Source organism: Lepisosteus platostomus, chromosome 4, assembly GCF_059453375.1.
Source record: "Lepisosteus platostomus isolate fLepPlt1 chromosome 4, fLepPlt1.hap1, whole genome shotgun sequence".
NCBI classification, from domain to species: Eukaryota; Metazoa; Chordata; class Actinopteri; order Semionotiformes; family Lepisosteidae; genus Lepisosteus; species Lepisosteus platostomus.
This window is the reverse complement of record NC_142614.1, coordinates 11,441,269-11,460,405: the sequence shown is the minus strand read 5'-3', so window position 1 is coordinate 11,460,405 and position 19,137 is coordinate 11,441,269. Positions and strand designations below refer to the sequence as shown.

Below are 19,137 nucleotides of genomic sequence, written 5' to 3'. Positions count from 1 at the left end.
GTCACAGGTAGGAGAAGACCGACCAGCTTTACATTCTCTCAAAAGAAACACCTAAGCAGTAACAAAATTTGCACCCAGGTACTTGTATGTGGTCCCACTGTTATACCAGATCTGATGTATTGTTGCCACATACTGTATCATTCATACACACACATACAGTAGTATTCACCATGTACTAAAATTCTCTCATTCATGAGATGATTTAAAGCTTATGCAACACTCATTTGAGGAGATCACAGCCAGTCATGTATGATGATCAAAACTAAGGCAATAATCATTCAATCAATATCTCAACTACCCAATTATTCATAAAATATACATGCATGCACAGAAGAGTAACTTTGCTTTGAGGCTCAGCATATTGATTACTTCTCATAAATCTTACTTCATCATCTACAGTATATGTCGTTCCCTATTTATTTTTAGATCTATTCACCTGAAGTTTGAGCATGAAAAAGGCAAATGTTTGTTGGCAAAAGAAAATGTAGAATTTCAATCAAGGTTTACACAAAAACCCTGTAATTCTGAATGATGTGTTCAATGTTGATCACCACCATATAAAGAGATCGCTGCCCTGTAACAGCTTAAAACCAGAACACAATAAGAAAGTCACATGTTAAAGGAACAGGGTCCCTGTGGTCTTGAACAGAAAATATTTTGAAAGGATCTAACTGAAGGGTTTTAAAGATTAAACAATGTTGAGCACTTGGGACTGGAATCATTGAGCACTCCATTTCATAAGGAGCTGTGGATGTCTGTAACAAGCTGCTCAGCCATGCTGTCCAAGCTCACTCTCTTTCAAAGTTATGCCTTTTTAGTTTTGGAATGCGAGGCAGGTGGCACAGTAGTTAGTATTGCTGCCTCACAGCACTGGGGTTCAAGCTTCTGGCTGCTATCAGCATGGAGCTTGTTTGTTCTCCCCATGTTCACTTGGGTATCCTCCCACAGTCCAAAAACATACAGTACATTGGCTTCCCTCGTGTGAGTGTGTTTGTGTCTATATGTACCCTACGACTTACGACTGGCGGGCCATCTAGCGTGTTTCCTACATTGCCACCATTGTTTGCCAGGATAGGCTCTGGCTCAAACATGACCCTGTAGTGGACAAAGGTTGGATGGTTTCAAATCACATGCCATCTTTCCTTATCTGAGGCTGTCTAAGTGTATCCCTGACCTTGGAATGATACCTACAAGACCTAAAATAACTTTCCAGGTCTTTGTTTTTTTTAGTTTCACAAAATCGTTTCTCCCTTTCCTCACTCCATCCTGGGAGGAAAAAAGCAATGATCAAAAGAAATTCACTTCAAACCACACGACTTGCCCCACCCCCAGGCACTTCAACTACAATGTCACATTGAAACATTTCCTTTGAAAACGCCAGAGCCAGCTGTGGAGGCCAGGTAATTAGGGAAGTAAAGACAGAGGTACTCCCGCCACCTCATGTTCCCCTGAGGGCTAACAATCAGTATTCCAAAAGCCTTCCTGTTGCTAGGCATCCATTCAAACATACAGTACTGTCACCCAGTTTCATAACAAGGACCCCATTCTGAAATCAACAAAAAGCCTAAATCCATCCTGCTATGGCCCAGGAGTCATCTGGCCTTCCACACACACACTCAGCCTGCATTTCCTAATTTAAATTTAGTGTTTGACCTCTGTTTTCAGACAAGCCAAGCAAAGCAATGCTTGCTTCTGGAGTGTTTCCTGTGTGCATCCTCCATCCCATGAATTCCACATGGAGTTTGTACGTTTCCCCGTGTTCATGTGGGTTTCCTCTGGGTGCTTCAGTTTCCTCCCACAGGCCAAAAAGATACCGGTAGGTTAATTGGTATCTGGGAGTGTGTGTGTTTGTGTCTGTGTGGGCCCTGCGATGGACTGGCATCCTGTCCAGGGCGTACCCTGCCTTGCACCCATTTGCTTGATGGGATAGACTCTGGCTTCCCTGTGATCCTGAATTGGATGATGTAGTTTGAAATGGATGGATAGATGTACGGCCAAAAGATAAATAAAAGTCAGTGCAGTTACTTTTCTTACTTATTGACGAGCAACCAAGACAAATATGCAAATATCAAAGTTTAAATCACTTTATTTGACAGTAGCTCTGGAAAATAAGAATCACAAAATATGGAATTAAAAGTGGTCTCCTTAAGTGGAGGATATGAATGCAGATTCATGTATCTCAATTATTTGAAACACAGCTGCATTGATGATAGCAGAGCGAAAAAAAACCCTTAAAAATCAAATACACCATCAGAAGGCCAAACATGCCAGAACATGCATTTAAAAAATATATTTATGGTCTTAGAAAGTCAAAATGATGGACTTTAAATTCACATTGAGTGTGATGTGGGATAGGCAGCAAATAATACACTGACAGTACTGATCACCTTAATAATAATATCCTACCAGCAGCCTGCAAAAACAACTTCACTGATCAGTAGTGTTTCAACCAAGTTTAGTGAAGTTTCAAAGAGCGAGCCTAAATTTATTACAGAGATTAACAAAACCTCACAAAATAGTGTTCAGGATTAGTTCTTTGTGTTCTTTACAGCCATGAGTCTAATCCAAAATTATGGTAAATTCAATTACAATCTGCTCACAAATAAAACAAAGGAAAAGAAGCAGTGCACCAAAACCAGACAGACTTAGAGGAAATAAGTACCCAGCTGTACAATGCTTAAATATCACTGCTGACTGGATTGAAATCAATACTGTCTGCCTGGGAGCCAGGTGTTAAAGTCAGGCCAATCACACTACAGACATCATCCCAACACTCGCCAAAGCCTTTAAGAAAATAAAACTGTGTGATGAGCAGATTACATTAAAATCAATATTAACAACACAGTCCCCCAACACAGCACTTGCTTTTCAAGGTTTGTATTATGAGCGTATAAAGATTTGAATGGACCATGGCCATTCAGGTTCATGTGATGTTTAAGCACAAGATCTGTGGATAATTATACTTCAGGAGATCCATCATGTATCGCTCCACGATAAGAAACAGCAGCAACTGCACTACAAAGCTAATGTTAATCTGCCTGACACTTACCGTCACATTTCCAGTTATTCACAGCCTATTCCTTTTTATATTATTGAAGCCTTTAATCAACAGACTAAAGAGTGCTTAATGCCTCCTCTCTAAAACACAAACTCACACCTTTCAAATTCAATTTAAATTCAAACCAAACAAGTTTGTGTACTCTACTGTTATTATCAGGCTCTCCTTCCAGAATAACCTCTTCCTTTCCTTTAATAAATTACTGGAATTACCTTTAATGGAATTAATAAACAAACCTAATGCTCCCTCCCCCCCATCTCAAAATGATAAAGTTCTATCATTGAAAGATCACACTTTATTCATTTAGCACGTGGTCTCCTTTAAACCAGACTGCTCTGGTATAGGTTTTAGACTGTAGCTCCGGTTCTTTGTAGAGAGTAGGGATGTCTCGCTCTGCCCCTCAGTGCAGGGGATCTTGGAATGTGAGGGTGAGGTCAGAGGGCAATTGCTGCCCAGCCTGCAATGAGCAGCGACCCCCCCCAGGGCGCAGCCTTGCTGAACGTGGGGTCCCCTGTGATTGCATGGTAGTAGAAGGACCCACAGAACATTACCATGCCAGAGGTCAGCAAGGTGCCAGCCTGGAAAGAAACAAATCAGATTACATGGTCAGACATGCTAAGCCTTCCCTTGTGTTTATCCATCCAACCTCTAACCACATCATCCAATTCAGGGTCACTGTAGGAAGAAACTGGAGCAGCAGGAGGAAGCCCATGTGGACCTGGGGAGAAAACGCCGAATGCACCCCAGTTTCCCTCCTGGTACAATGGTTTCCTTGCACAATCCAAAGACATACTGGTAGGTTATTCGGCTTTTGGGAAAATTGGCACAAACTATTAGTTTGTGTGTCTGTGTGTGCCCTGTGATAGACTGGTGTCCTGTCCAGGGTGTATCCTGCCTTGTGTCCATTAATTGCCGGGACATGCCTCGGCTGCCCTGCGACCCATGAGTTGGATGGATGGATGGGTGTGAACTGTAGGACCTTGGATTCATTGAATCACCACCAGGTAAAAATCTTACACAATGAATAGAGACAAACTTAATCTGGTCTTACATGTACTGACTCATCCTCATGTACCATCTCAGCCAGTACAGGACAAATATTTTCAAGTTATATGCCAAAAACTGGAAAAGGCAAGGTTATTAAACCTCTGGAAATAGGAACAGAATAAGTAGTATATAGTTTTAAAATCTTTTGGGGGGGGAAGCACAGTATAGTGGGAAAGTTGTGGGTCCAAGTCCCTGCTATGGACCCACTGTTGTCCCCTTGAGCGAGGTACTTTACCCAGCTGTATAAGGGGGCAGCAGATGGACCAGTGTCCCATCCAGGGGGAGGAGTCACATGCCCAACGCCATGGCAACCACAATGACCTCTTTCCTGATGAGCCACTCTGGTTCAGATACAGATATGACCTTTTCTTCTGCTCCAACTTACCACAACTGGCTTCCTGCAGCGCGCAGCCCCCAGTAGTGCCAGGCTATGAAGGAAGTGGTACTTGTTGGCCGTTTCAAACATCTAGAAAAAAAGGCGTAAAACAAGGACATTTTAATTGTAACAGACAGATGACTCCAGTTATATATTCACATTCAGTGACTGTACACAATACGGGGACCTTGTACCCCATACAAGCATTCAACATTTTGTCCAAGATGACAACTTTGCAATGAGCTGGGCTAAACTGAAGCCGATAACTTCCTAGTCAGCAGGCATAAAAGACATAAAAACAGATAGCAAATTGAAACAAAAGAACAAAACACTGAATGATGATTGTGTGACGTTTATAGTAGCTAACCAGTTTTCAATTAATAATTCAACAGGATAATCTAACATTCAATTGCAGAGAGACAAACCTGTTTCCTGACTGTACCTAAAGGTTTCCTCTTCAGACTGGAATACACCTGCCCTATCAGTATAGCATTTGTATCTTATTGTCCTATTTAATATCACATCACACTGGGGAACCAAAGCACAGAACACGTGAGACACTTCATCTTGGAGACAATTTTTAGCTATGCAGCTCTACACGTGATGACAACACACAGTAGCATGGGATAACCACCAGTCAGAGAAGTTACATCAAATGAGACATTTTCACACAGAATGCTGGGTACTGACTTTTGACTTTAAGCATCGCCATTTCTTCCCCATCTGTATTAATTTAAAATCGCATATTGTGAGATCTGTGTACTGTGATTTAGTTTACACAACAATGGATCTACTAACCACAATCCTTCATTAATACTTAGAATTAATAAGAACTCCCTTAATATCTTGCCACTGTAGTCATATTAATAATGCATTACAAATCAAAAGCCAGTGAGTCCTGCTGTAGTAGCTGCTTGATACTGTATTACCCTTTAACACAACAAAACATATTATGAGGCCATCATAACTGCTACTTTGCAGTCTTTTTTCGCCATTAAGTTTACAGCTTAAATGTCAACAATGTATATTCACACAGAAAATATTGCTTCAATACAGGCAAAAGGCAGTCATTTTTAATGTGTGTGAAAGTAACTTAGTTTGCTTTGGGCTACATTGCAGCTCAGTAACTCCAAAACCATATAGGGGGAGGTTCTTAATCTTGTTTGAGGATCACAAAATAAACTTCAATTCTAAAAAATTGAACATACATTGCTCCTGTATTTCATAAACCATATATCTCACACACACCTGGTTGATTTAAAGCGGATTTGACATTAGCAGTTACTCTCCGATGTGAAACCTGAGTGTGCATGTTAAATAATAAGAGTGAAGTTCTCATGCTTTCACTCCTAAATAGCTTTAATAAAGCACTAATCATTTTAACTCAGGTTGATCTATTAAAAATGCCAGGTTGGAAAAAGAAAGGAATTAGTAAGGTAGATGATACTAAGGTTGACAACTGTATCAACCTGCATAAACAGTAATTAAAAATGTAATGTGTCAGCTCTGGGTACTTCATTTATAATTAATGTACTTCAGTCATGGGCAGAGCAGTCGTGAAGTGGTTGGTATTTGCTGCTTAGCAGTGCATGGGCCCTGGGTTCAGTTCCTGGGGTGCTATCTGCATGAAGTTTGTATGTTCTCCCTGGCTTTGCGTGGGTTTCAGCCCACAGTGCAAAGACATACTGGTACAGGAGGTTAATAAAGTTCAGGGAAAATTGGTCCTAGTGTGAGTGTGTGCATGTATTTGTGTCTGTGTGTGCCCTGCACTGGGCTGGCATCCAATCCAGGGTTTTCCCTGCCTTGCGTACACCTGCATGTCAAGATAGTCTCCGGCTCCTTCTTGACCTTGCACTGGGTAAAGATTTTAGAAAATGCATGGATGGGTGGAACCTCACTCAGTGCTGTGAAGAATTAAATCACAATTAAGATCCATTGGTAGCTTAATCACTAAATGGCTACACTAAGGTGGCTGAAAGATTCCTGTGTCTATCTATCAGAATGCAGACATCAAGTATTGGCGATGGAATTTCTCAAAAGAGCCAGAACCAAAGAGACAAACTATGCCGTATGGCAGTGTCAAGTCTCATATGATACAGAAGAGAGCAGAGAAACAGGGGCCTGACAGATCAGTGTACCTCTTTCAGGTATTCATCGCGATCACTCCTCCGGAAACCTAGACAACAAGGGACACAGGAACAGAAGAAAGGTTACACACAAGAGAAGGACATTTGGTCCACCTAGCCTGCTGGGTAATTAGTACAGTAGCTCATTGATTTGAGGATCCAATCCAGTTGTTTCTTAAAAGAACGGTAATCAGCTTCAACAGCATGGCTCAGAAAAGTGTTCCATATTCCCACAACCCTTTCTGTAAAGTGGTCCCTGTTTTTATTTTTAAATGCTCTTCCACATGATTTCCACTTGTGCTCTCAACTGGAGAGTTTATTTTTCTCAGTCACACTACCCACTAAGAACACACAGAGAGCTCATGAAGACTTGAAGCAGCTTCAAAACTTCAAAAATCAGTAGCGCAGGAAACTCTTAAAGAAAAGAAGCATTTTACAGAACCTAAACGTAGTTATAATTCATAGGAAGATAAAAAAACTAACTCTCAGTTGCTTGGTTCTTTCAAATTAGATTCAGTGAGCCCAGGGTTTAGGATAGATGCAATGATCATAGAAAGACTGTTTTGACACAGATAATTAACAACAGGACAGAATTCTAAAAGACATGTTGGTACACACAAATGCTAGGATTACAGAAAACCAAAGTCTGATGCTGGTGGGTCACAGTCATTAGTGCTTACTTTAATTCACCCATCCATCCATTTCTAACTGCTTGCTCCTGGCAGGGGTCAAGGTGGTAACAGGCTGAGCAGAGCTGAGCAGGGCACACCAGACATCCCTTTCCTCACCAGCAGTCTCCAGCTCCTCCTGGGGGGATTCCCAGGCGATCCCAGGCCAGCCAAAAGATCGGATCCCTCCAGCGTGTCCCGTGTCTGTCCGTCGTGTGGGCGTCTCTTCCCAGTGGGCTGTGCCTGGTACCCCTCCAGCAGGAGACGTCGAGGGTACAACCTCACCAGCTGCCCGAACTACCTGAGCAGTCTCCTCTCCATCCAGAAGGGTGGCAACTCGACTCAAAGCTCACCCCGGACGGCCCGTCATGGAGAGTAAACCCAGCAGCGCTATGGAGAGACCTCGTTTCCGCTGCTTGTACTCCTGATCTCATTCTGTCAGGCACTACCCAAAGCTCATGACCACAGGCGAGAACAGGCCCCTAGATCGACCGGAAAACGGAGAGCTCGTCTGAAAACTCAGCTCCCACTTCACCACCACGGTCCAGTACAGCATCCCAATGCGTTTTAATTGTTTTATTTTCTTAGATTTCAATCTCCTCATTTCTCATTGGGAAGGTTCACAAAATCGATGTTCTACCCAGGGATGAAAGAGCACACTTCCGCTGTCCAACATTTCATTTTTGAAAACACACTCATCGTGGGTTTTTTTTTTTTAATATACGTCTGACATTTCTGAAATGACCCACATCTTCTGGTTTACAAAACAACTGCAAACTCCCCTGAGCCTTTTCATGTAGTGGGGATAATAATTTCCTTCCAAAAAAAAACAACCAATATTGTCATGCAATGAAAAGCCCTCACCTTGAATGTATTTTCCCCGGCCAATGAATTTTAAAAGCCACTACATTTTCTTACTCAAATAGAACTGATCAAAAAGCCACTCGATATTGAGTTAAGCTAGACACATCCCGGAAATGAACGCTCTCACAAGCTACAGGAGGGAACATGAAAAATGTATGAACTACACAACTGCTTTTAATCCAAACCTCTTGTGTTGCTGCAGCCTGGCCCTCTTGCTGTCGATAAACAAAGTTCTTTGCCGTGGGACTTGGAGAAGGATGTTTGAATGGTTTTAGCAGAGAGCATTTTCAGACAGCTGTGCAACAGAAAAAATTAAATGGCACAAGCAGTTCTGAAGGCCTGCTTGAGTAGACGCCAGTCTGACTGCAAAAGCACCAAAGACTGTCATTTAAAACATTTGCAGGACGTAAATATACGTCCTGAAAATGTTTACTGTATATTAAAACAAAAATTATATGACATTTCAGACAAGAATCCCAGTTTTCCATCCATTTCCTAACTGCATTATCCCATTCAGGGTCGCGGGGAAGCTGGAGCCTATCCCAGCAAGCAATGGGCATAAGGCAGGGTACACCCTGGATGAGACGCCAGTCCATTGCAGGGCACACACTGACACAAACACGCACACTCACACCTAGTTTTCCAAGAAGCCAATTAACCTACAGTTCCAGTACAGCATGTGATACTGTATGTACTGTGGAGGAAACTGGATCACCTGGAGGAAAACTAGATGAACCCAGAGAGAACATGCAAAGGAATTAAACCCAGGTCCCCAGCACTGCGAGATGCCCAATGATAACCAGTGTGCCATCGTACTGCCACCCCATTTTTCCTTTGTTTTTTTGCTGAAAAACTGAAGCTGACTTGGTGGATTTATCACCTGCACCCTCTAATGAACACACCCTGTCAGGTGTCCCTCAGAGTGCTGACCACAGCACCTCCCTTACTGAACAACTGCCTCTCACTGCTCAGGCACTGAACTAAGATACCAGTTTAGCCATTTTGGAGGTTGGGTTTTAAACCCAGCAATCTTAGTAAGAGTTTTTGTTTGCTCTCCGTCAACAAACCCACTACCCAACTCTCCCTCAACAGCTCCATTCTCTGCTAATGAATGGACACCTCCACACAAGGTTGAACTCTTTCCCTCTGAAGGAAAAAACAGTAGTGATTTCTGACCTCTGTGTGCTGGGTGAGCACACTGCTGCCTTCTGTATGGCCAAGAGCAGCTCCACAGCATTAAATAAATCCTACTCTTAATTTCGCAACCCAGTGGCTTCTTTCAGAAAACGGAAGTTAGTTATATCCAGGCCTGGACTGAATAACTGAATTTCTATTTTTTATCTGTACTAACGTCGGCTACAAAGCTCGACACTTCTTAAAACTTTCTCTTCAGCTGCTCCTGCGTTGTGAAGTGTTACTCTTCGCCTCAATCTCAGTAACAATTCAGTTCTTAAGTTTAAAGGTGCCAAAACGTATACAGTTGTCACTTTCAACTGCATTGTGTTCATTTATTGGAGCAAAACTACAAACATATTTCTACAAACATACAAACACATTTCCGAACAGGAAATGCACAGAGTAATGATTTACGTAACAAGTTTCCCGAAGGAAATCGCTAAGACGAAGGGGTCAGCTGAACTCAGTGAAACAGCAGTTTTGTGGAGGACGTATACCCTTAGTATTATTTAGGCATATCGCTTGTTAATATCGACATAACTGAATGTCCTGCTTTATTTATTCATTTTAATCTCATATTCTGCTTCGAGTCTGCGACGATGCCGTTCAAAAACCTTATAAATATTTTTATATTATTATCTCGTTCTTATGTGTAGTTAAACGCTTTATGTAGCGTCTGAATGAACCGTGGTGTAAAAAACGTTCTGTATTAGTGTTTTAAAAATCTTTTAAGTGCTGCCCCTGCGACTGAACTCTGAAAGACTCGGCCTCTCCTCGTGTAATTTCTTAAAATACAGATCGAAAACCCACCTGCTGTCTTCTGAAAGTAATCTTTTTGAAATACGTGATTAAAACATAGACCTACCGTGTGCTCCGTATGCACCTGCACTGACTGCAAGAGCCCCCGAAACACCCGCCAGTCTCTGGAAAAACAAAGTTGCCTTCATTCTGACACCAAATTCGTGACTGCCGAAGTGACGTCAGGCCGATGCCATTTTGGCTCCGAAGCCGCTTGCGGGTTGAGTGCAAAACTAGTGGAAACGGAGCCAACATGGCGAATCATTATAACGCAGTTTTACAGACGACAACAGGGATGAAGATTATGATTAAAATCTGAGTTTCACACCGAATTCGCAAATTTTTATTTTTTTCAGTGTGGTTTTATCTAGGCAAGGTGTTTGACGATTACAATGATTTTTTTTAGAACACAGCAATATAGCTCTTTGGGGTATCAAGCAGTATTCTATCTATTCTATCAAAGCGACTTTCAAACCGTGTTCTGCTTTTTAAAGAAATTAAGCATAACCTTTTTTTCCGTATGTGGATCTATCATGTAACAGATATAAACAAGCCCTCTTTCTCTTGTACACAGATGTTGGTCCTTCCCGAGGTTATAGGTTTCTTGTGGATTTTCATATTTCAGTCTTTAAATGTTTGTTGGTGTATAGCCAGTAACGTTTCTCTGTCAGATATCTGTCAATTGCAGTCGGGGTGAAATGCGTTCTCTCAAGCCTTTTGAGCATTTATGAACTCTTATCTCCTTTCACCCTTAATTTTATTATCAATTTCTTCATATGTCATCATTTCTTATAGTTGTTTTTTATTATTTTTCTTTACAACCATATGACTATTGTACTGGTACTGTACTGTACATTGGTCTTCCTCGTATGGAACAATTATCCTGGCTGTTGATTGCCATTGAATTCTCTGCATATGATAAAATAAATAATGCTCTTTTAAAAAAAAAATCCACTCTTTCTGTCTTCAGTTCAAAAATAATTTCCAGGACTACGGTATGTAATCAAAATATTTCTCTTTGTCCACATGCAGTGCGCATCTGAGCTTTAAGACCCTGTTTCAATCAACCACTGACAAGCACCTCAGTCCAAAGTGAGTTGATATGACTTCTTTGTTTATAAAAATGCAACTGGAAACTCTCATCCTCCTTTCAGGAGAAGTGTTCATTATAGCTAGGGGGAAAAGCCTTAACACTATTTCCACACTGAATAGGTGGACTTACCCATTACCCAGCTCCTCCACCAGTGTCCGGGCAGCTTGTCACTGATTCTTTGCTCCTTTGCTTCACACCAGGTGCTCCACCTGGTGGCCACCTCAGCCAGGTGCTTGAGGGAGCTCCCTGCTGTTTTTTCCCCTGGGACTGTCTTTGGCCACTCTCAGCCCCAACCTCGGCTTTCTCCCCAAAGTCATGTCAGCATGTCGTCTTTCTTGCATCACAGTCCAGGAAACAGTGACATCTGTGCTTGTAGTTTTCTGTATCACGGGCTGTAATACCACTACTCGACATCAAAACACTACAACCGGTGTCCAACTAGCCAAACAGGTTGTTGTCGTGACAACGAGATATGGGCTGGAACCAGTCTGACCAGAACCCATTTGATACCTGGCAATTTAAGACCTGCCATAGTAGGGAGCTCAGTCTTAGTGTGTGCCTCGTCTAGGCGTTTTCCTTCTGTGGTTCTTGGTTTGGGATTGTTGCTCATTGTTCCCTTTGCTTTTTGTATTTTGCCTTTGACTTCTTGCACGAGTGTTTCTAGTTTTTTGCTCTTTCACATGTGCCCCAGTTTTTGTTCTCAGCCCTCCTTTGCTGCCATTGCTTATGTTTTCATGGACTTGAACCCTGCCTATATCCTGACGGCCCTCTCGGATTGTGTTTGTTCTGCTTGTCTGCACTGCAATTTGCTACTCACCTGCCACTGGATCTGTCTTCAGCTCCACAATGCTGCGCTTAACATAAGTGCAGTGCACTACATCCTGAATGGGAGACCTGTGGATTTATTCAGCCAGTTCTTTGGGGGTGACTTTAACAGAACCATATTCAGTTGCCTTTGTATAGCATTGACATGCTCTTTGCTCTATCTCCTTTGCATACTTCTATTCCCTTCAAGTGGATGCAGTAGGACACCCTGTCAGGTCTGCAGTTTTGTAACCTGCCAAGAACAATGCTCTAACCCTTGAGCTATGGAAAGTCAGTTATTAACAGACTGCATTTTCAGAGCCCTATAATAGACATGCAGTTGGTTTCATGAGTCAGATATTGTGGCCTGATGGCCCTAATACACTCAGAAACATAAACAGGTCCAAAAATTGCAGGAGAGATTACAGAAACTAGGATAAACGTCTAGTTAATCTGTAGGTTTTAGATGGACACTGTATAACTCTAATCAGGAAATGGAGGTGTTTACAATAGTTAACTTTTGTCCTTCCCAAATCTTTATCTCTAAACTCCAGATGAGAGGTTTGGTATGAGTAAGAAATCTGCACTGCCAGATATCACACCCTCTCAAAGTGAAACAATTCTTTTTTTTCTTCTTGGCACAATTTGTTCAAGGCAGAAAACTGAATACATTACAGATTGTCTGCACTATCTGTGCTTATTACCTGGTCTGGATTAATAAGATTACTGCAGGGCTTTTTTCCTCTCTAATCTCTTGAGAAACCCAAACTCAGTCATACAGATGTCCCATTTCCTTTCACTTTCCTTTCACTTTTAATTGACGTCATCTTGGAAGCTTGAATAATTTGTATATATTCTATATTTATATAGTATTCTTCATATCGGGGGATATCAGTGTTCTGTACAGACAGAGAAATACATATATGCAGATACAAATCTACCTTTACACCAATGTCAAATAAAAGAAAGGTTTTCAGTTTAATTCCAAACTAATTTAGTCATTCAGCATTTCTGACTGGGGGGGGGTTAACAAGTGAAACCCTTGAGTCTGGCTGGCCAAAGATGGCTCCTGACTTCAACCAGTAAATCTACAGTACATCCTCAGAACAGGTACAGTGCCATACATGTAAAGTGAAAGAGCAGATTCAAGAGGTAAGGATGACACTCATATTCCTAATATGTGAAGATGGTGGAAAAGATTGGCTGTCAACAGTTGCTAAAATGATGGATATCATCATTATTTGTTTCTTAGGGTTTAATTTCTACTGTTTGTTATCCAGGAGGTTACAGGTAGTTAGGGAACATGCTGCAATGATGTGAGTTGTGGGCCAACTCTGTACCTGGTGGACACCAGCAGGGGAGGGAACCCGTCTCTACCACAGTCAAGGCTGTGACTTGGCACAGGTGCCAGGGAAGGTAAACAAGGAGAGTGAACATCTCTGTAACTGGTAGGACTTCTACAGGGAGAGCAAGAAAGGAAGAAACTGGGTTTGGGTTTGAACATGATTGGATGCCTGAAGCTGAATCAAGGCATAACAGGGGGTGGATGGAGGAAGAGAGTGGATTAAGCCAGGATTGAGGCAAGGGTGGACACAAGGAGAAAAGAGAGGGACAATATGCAGCCCCAGGGGTGAGGTTATGCCAGAGCTCTTGGAAAGGGAAATGACATCAAAAGGATCTTGTAGAGAAGAGCAGACATCATGATAACAGCTTGAGCTGGTTGCTTCCATGCAGTGTGGCAAGGCAGAGGTTGAAGAGATGAAGCAAGAAGGCTTCAGAATGCACAGGAACAACACAGGACAAAAGGTGGAGATACTGTAGAAAAGTGGGAGGTAAGGTCTGTGTCAGGCAAGAGCAAATACCAAGTAGGAGAAAAGATGGGAAGGGGATGCTCAGGAAGTGATGTACTGTATAAGCAGGAGGGTAGGATGGATAAGGCTAGAATGTGACTTCTTCCATATCTTCCAAATGGAAGAGATATCTTCCATATCTCTTCCATTTGGGAATAAAGCAAAAGTCTTCATATTATTAGGATAAAGTGTAAATCCATATTAAAGTGTATAAATTAGACATTCATTTCATTTCACTTCAGTGAATGAGATTTTTGAGGTGTACACCAAGTGTCTGAGAATGCATTTTTTAATTAAGACACAATGAAGATTTTAATGAAAAATGGGCTTTCTGTCATCAACAGGACGTGTCTCCCAGTTACTGGCAAATAGAAATACTGTACAAAGTGGAAAAGCAGAAGATTGATTTACAAGGCAAAAGAAACTGACCAAACAGACAGGAACTAGGATACAGAAGGGATAACACAGAAGCACAAACCTAAAAATTATTAATTTGCTGGAGAAGGCCAGACAAGGAGACAAACAGGAAAGCAGAGACATGTAAAAATAGATTTTGTTTCAAGGCCTCTGCCACTGACCAGACTGACCCAGCTGTTTTGGAGCAAATGAAAATCCTTCCAGAATGAACAGCCTAGTCTTGCATGTTAAAAATATCTACAGTAGCAGTCAATCCATTATTCATGAACGGGCAAAATAATAGCAGAAGAGCAAATGAATTATTAATATTCCAACATCTTATTTCGTGAAATCAAGAAAAGAAAAAAAAATCCACCTCAGACAAAAAACAACACTGAGTTGTTTGTGGCTTTTCCTTGGCCGATCTCTTAAAGTTTCCTTTTCCGCCAACATTTTCCAGTTGTCAGGAAGTTGAATGAAGCACTGTGTCGACACAGTGTACTGTATGAGGCAAACAAATGCATTGCTCTGACTGTGGCGGCGGTAGGACCGCTGTTTTCTTGTCACAATACAGTAAGCACACCTGCAAACTCAATCTGTCATGAGCCACTTGAATCCGGAGTGATGTTTTATTCACTATCATTTTTTTTTCAGAAGAAACCTATTGGGGAGAAGTAGGAAAAGGAGAGTTCAGTGAGCAATGTGTTGATAAGGCCAGCCATTGCTTTAGTGAAGAACACAGATATGTAAGCTTTGTGTCCCCCGCCCCCCTTGAAATATCACTTTCTCTATTTTAGATGCAAATTAATGATTAGGTAACTCCCCCGCCTCCTAATTCTTTTAAATTCAAGAACAATTTTGTGGTCATCTGTTGTTCACTGCTATTCCAGCAAACAAAATAAATGGTTACTGTGAGCCAACCCACCAATATGGCAATTCAGTTTATATCAGTCAGTTAACTATACTTAAGCACTTCAGGCTATTTAGATATAAATAACAAAAGCCAAACAGAATCTGTATCTAGAATCAAAAGATCGAGAAAGAAACATAAGCTATTATATTTGTAATTATGGTGTGAATGGAGCTGAACAAATGAGCTTTGTGAACTCAATGAAGTATGTGAAGTGGAAAAGGTAAAATTTATTAAAAAGCCACTCTACAAAACTGTGATTAAAAGCTGCAGCAAAACAGGACACTTTATTTATTTTGTTTAATGTATACACCAATATATTTTGATCACTGCTTTCACCACAGCGATAGAAGCAATTATTAACATGATTGTATTTAGCATTCACTAAGGTCTGTACACTATCACCTTTATGACTATAGTCTGGATAGAGCTAAAGATCAGAACAAGTCATTATTACTTCAAAATGTGTTATTTGGTACTTCTTTATTTTTCCAGCAAAGTCTTTTAAGAACAAATTCCAGTTTACAAAGTGTGCTATATATCTATCCATCCATTTTTAATCTGCCTATCCAGTACAGGGTCATGGGGGAGCTAGAGGCTGTTTCAGCAAGCAACAGGTGCAAGAACACCAGTCCATCACAAAGCACACACAGACACAGACATGCACACAGCAGGGACAATTTTCCCAGAAGCCAATTAACCTACCCGCATGTCTTTGGACTGTGGGAGCAATCTAGAGGACCTGGAGGAAACCTATGTGAACATGGGCAGAACATGCAAGCTCCACACAGACAGAACCCCAGAGATTGAACCAGGGCTCCAATGCTGTGAGGCAGCAATGCTAACCAATGCGCCGCTGTGCCACCCCCGTGTGTATTATTAAAACAAATAAAAATAATAATGAAACACACAAGACTCAGTCATAATGGTGTACTAGACATTTTCAACAAATATTGTAATTCCTGTTTTGCTCTGGAAATGCCCATTAATTCTGAGTTCATTCTATCCTACTACAGAACACAGATGTATGGCTAACAGGAAAAACAAACATTAACTTGAGCATAATATTGTGGAAAAACATACTATACTAAATTACTTGCATTTATTTGCATCATTACACCATGCTTTTCCATGTTCTGCTACAGTTTAATTATGCTCTACCACACTCCTCTACATAATACAGTACATGCTTTCCATAGTTCAATAAAATATGTTCAGCGTTACTGTGCTTTTATCTTTGTAAACCACAGTCAGCTGCTAAGGTTGTGATGCTAAAAAATGGGGAAAAGATACGATCACAAAGGTTTTGAAAAAGAATTCCCAGTTGCTGGGCTATGGCCCACTCTGAATGCCAAATGCAATGTGAATTAATGGCTGACATAGCAAATCCAGTAGGGGGAGCTCTTAAGCTGTGCCACTTGATCTGTGCTACTCATGCAACCTTCCGCTCCCAGCTCACTGGTGCACTGGTCTCTCACTGCCACCTGAGAATGTGCTGAAGGCAATCTAGCAGGTCTTGTGATGATTTGGATGCTGCAGCTTTCAGTCAGAACATAACAACTTTCTGTCTTTGCTTTTGAGTTTTCCAGGAATGAAAACATTGAGGACATGCACATGCAAAGCAAACATGTACAAAACAGTGGTCTCCACTGTCCTTAAGTCCTTGATGAGAGATGAAAAGGGAAAAGCCTACAAACTCACCCCATATGTAAAGGTATTATTTCCATGCCTGACCATCATAATCTATTGTGCTTGAAAATACAGTCTTCGTAATAACAATCCATCCATCCATTTTCGAACCGTTTCTTTCAGGCAGGGGATCTGGAGCCTGTGCCATCAAGCAACAGGGCCAAGGTAAGGTACGTCCTTGACAAGACACTGGTCCATCGCAGGGGACACTCACACCACAGCTGCAGAGCTATGAGGCAGCAAACCTAGAGATATTTTACTTAGGACGGATAGGTCTGATTTATCAGTTATTATAGTTTTTAAAGAATGCACAAAGTGTAATGCTTCACCGTGCAGGGAGACTCCAGGAATTCTGGCTGTTACTTCTCAGCAGACTTCAGTAATGGTGCCGTGGCTCTGTGGCTAAGGATCTGTGCCTTTGCCTGGAAGGTTGTTGATTCATATCCTGTGGCCGGCAGAGGAGTCCTACTCCATTGGGCCCCTGAGCAAGGCCCTTAACCCCAGCTGCTCCTGGGATGCTGTATAAATGGTTGAACCTTTGCTCTGACTCCAAGCTTCTTTCCCTGTGTGTTTGTGTCTCATGGAGAGCAAGTTGGTTTATGTGAAAAGACAAATTCCAAATACAATAAATTGAATGTGGCCCATAAAGTAATCTTATCTTAACAAGGTGGGACGTGTATCTTTCACTTCCTGGACTGATGCGTCAGAGATTCAGTGAACCAGACAAACATTTGCCACAGACTGTGTTCTCTTCCAATAGCTTTTCTGCACACAAACATTGCTCAGGCTGGTCAATGAATCGAGTAACATCTGTTGTTCTAGCAGAATTCCTTGATGACAATGTCCAGGGCGTGTTATGCTTCAGCAGCAAAGAAAGAAGAATCAGATGTTTTCCTCCTTCATTTTTTTATACTTTATTGTTTATCTCCTGCCTTCTCTTATGTTCTCCAACATTTGCAGCCATTTGAGACTATGGGTAAACCTTACCCTGGAGGAGAGCTCCTCGGTTTGAGCCACTTTAATGTAACAGGAACCTCTGCTGTGTTGTTGGAAGTCAAACGTGTTTGCATGCAGGTTGGATTGGCTGCAATCCAGATCTTCCCAGTCTTCTTTCTGCCTGAACTCTCAATTATTTAATAGCAGTTCATTAAAACCTTGGATACAATCAGATCATGAAGGAAAGCATGTAGTTATCAAGGAACAATTCAAAGGAGGTTTCAGAATTTTGCTTTGATTTTACCCGTGCTTGGACAAGTAACGGTGTCAAGAAGCATTAGGCAACTGTGTGTGATGTTCAGTGTCAAAGAACTCAGGCTCCACTTCTTTTTTTCATGTTGATGTGCGAGAGAGAAAATTAGCCAGAAAAAACTTGGAATAACAATTTTATCTGGAGAGGCAAAAAGACAATGGATTTCTCCCGTGATTTTGCGAGAGTATAAATATTTACAATTGCCAATGCATTTTTAAGGCTTTGCCTCTGAAGGATAAGGATGCAAGCTTCAGATAATAAATGTAATATGTGTGTGGCGTATTAAACAGCTGCTTTCAATAAATTCTTTCAGAGGTGCTACACAGTTCTCCTTACCAATGAGTGCATGCGTTTTTTTAAATTCCTCTCCTACCAATTTGCAAAATAGCCCGAATAATGACATACATGATGACTACTTTGGGGTGTTAAAACATCTTTTATTAAAATGTGACACATGATTGAATAGAGTGTTACAGAGTTATCTTTATTTTGAAAACATGCGCCACCCTGCAACGCAGTTCAAAATGAATTATGCATATTTCCCACCGGAAAGTCTTTAAATATAGAAATATGGTATGAAACAGAAAAAAAAAATCACACTTGCGTCTCTTGTTCTAGATTGTAGTGAGACAGACTCAGCCATGAGATTTTCAACAGTCAATTCTTAAAGAATGTATTGGATTGTTATGATCACCTGCTCAAATTAGACTCCAGAGCAACTGAGCTCATCTACAATTTACACCAACCAGTGAAAACAGATCAGCTAAGACTATCTTGACAGTCTTCTGAACAACTCATTATATTAAATTGTAGTCATTTTTGTAATTAGCTGTATTTACACTTCATTTATTATACTGTTTCATGTTCTGTATAAGACCCTGTACTGCATTATGTAAACTACCTACTACTGTTTATAACTTTGATGACTGCATTACATTACCACTACATTAAAGTACAATACATTGTATCTCTTGGATAAATGTGTCACTTAAGTAATAAAGATAATAACACTGTGGTCTGTCATACCGCCTAC

The 19,137-nt window shown here is 41.2% G+C and overlaps 1 protein-coding gene across 1 annotated transcript; it reads right to left on the bottom strand.

The window, feature by feature from the left end:
- Positions 1-2,070: 2,070 nt before the first annotated feature.
- On the bottom strand, positions 2,071-10,332 carry tmem256 (transmembrane protein 256). Its single transcript, XM_088628445.1, has 4 exons — positions 10,181-10,332; positions 6,620-6,657; positions 4,491-4,571; positions 2,071-3,636 (listed from the first exon to the last, which is right to left on the bottom strand). Exons 1-4 carry the CDS (start codon positions 10,260-10,262, stop codon positions 3,493-3,495), a joined length of 345 nt encoding a protein of 114 aa, XP_088484571.1. The 5' UTR covers positions 10,263-10,332; the 3' UTR covers positions 2,071-3,492.
- Between the last annotated feature and the right edge of the window lie 8,805 nt (positions 10,333-19,137).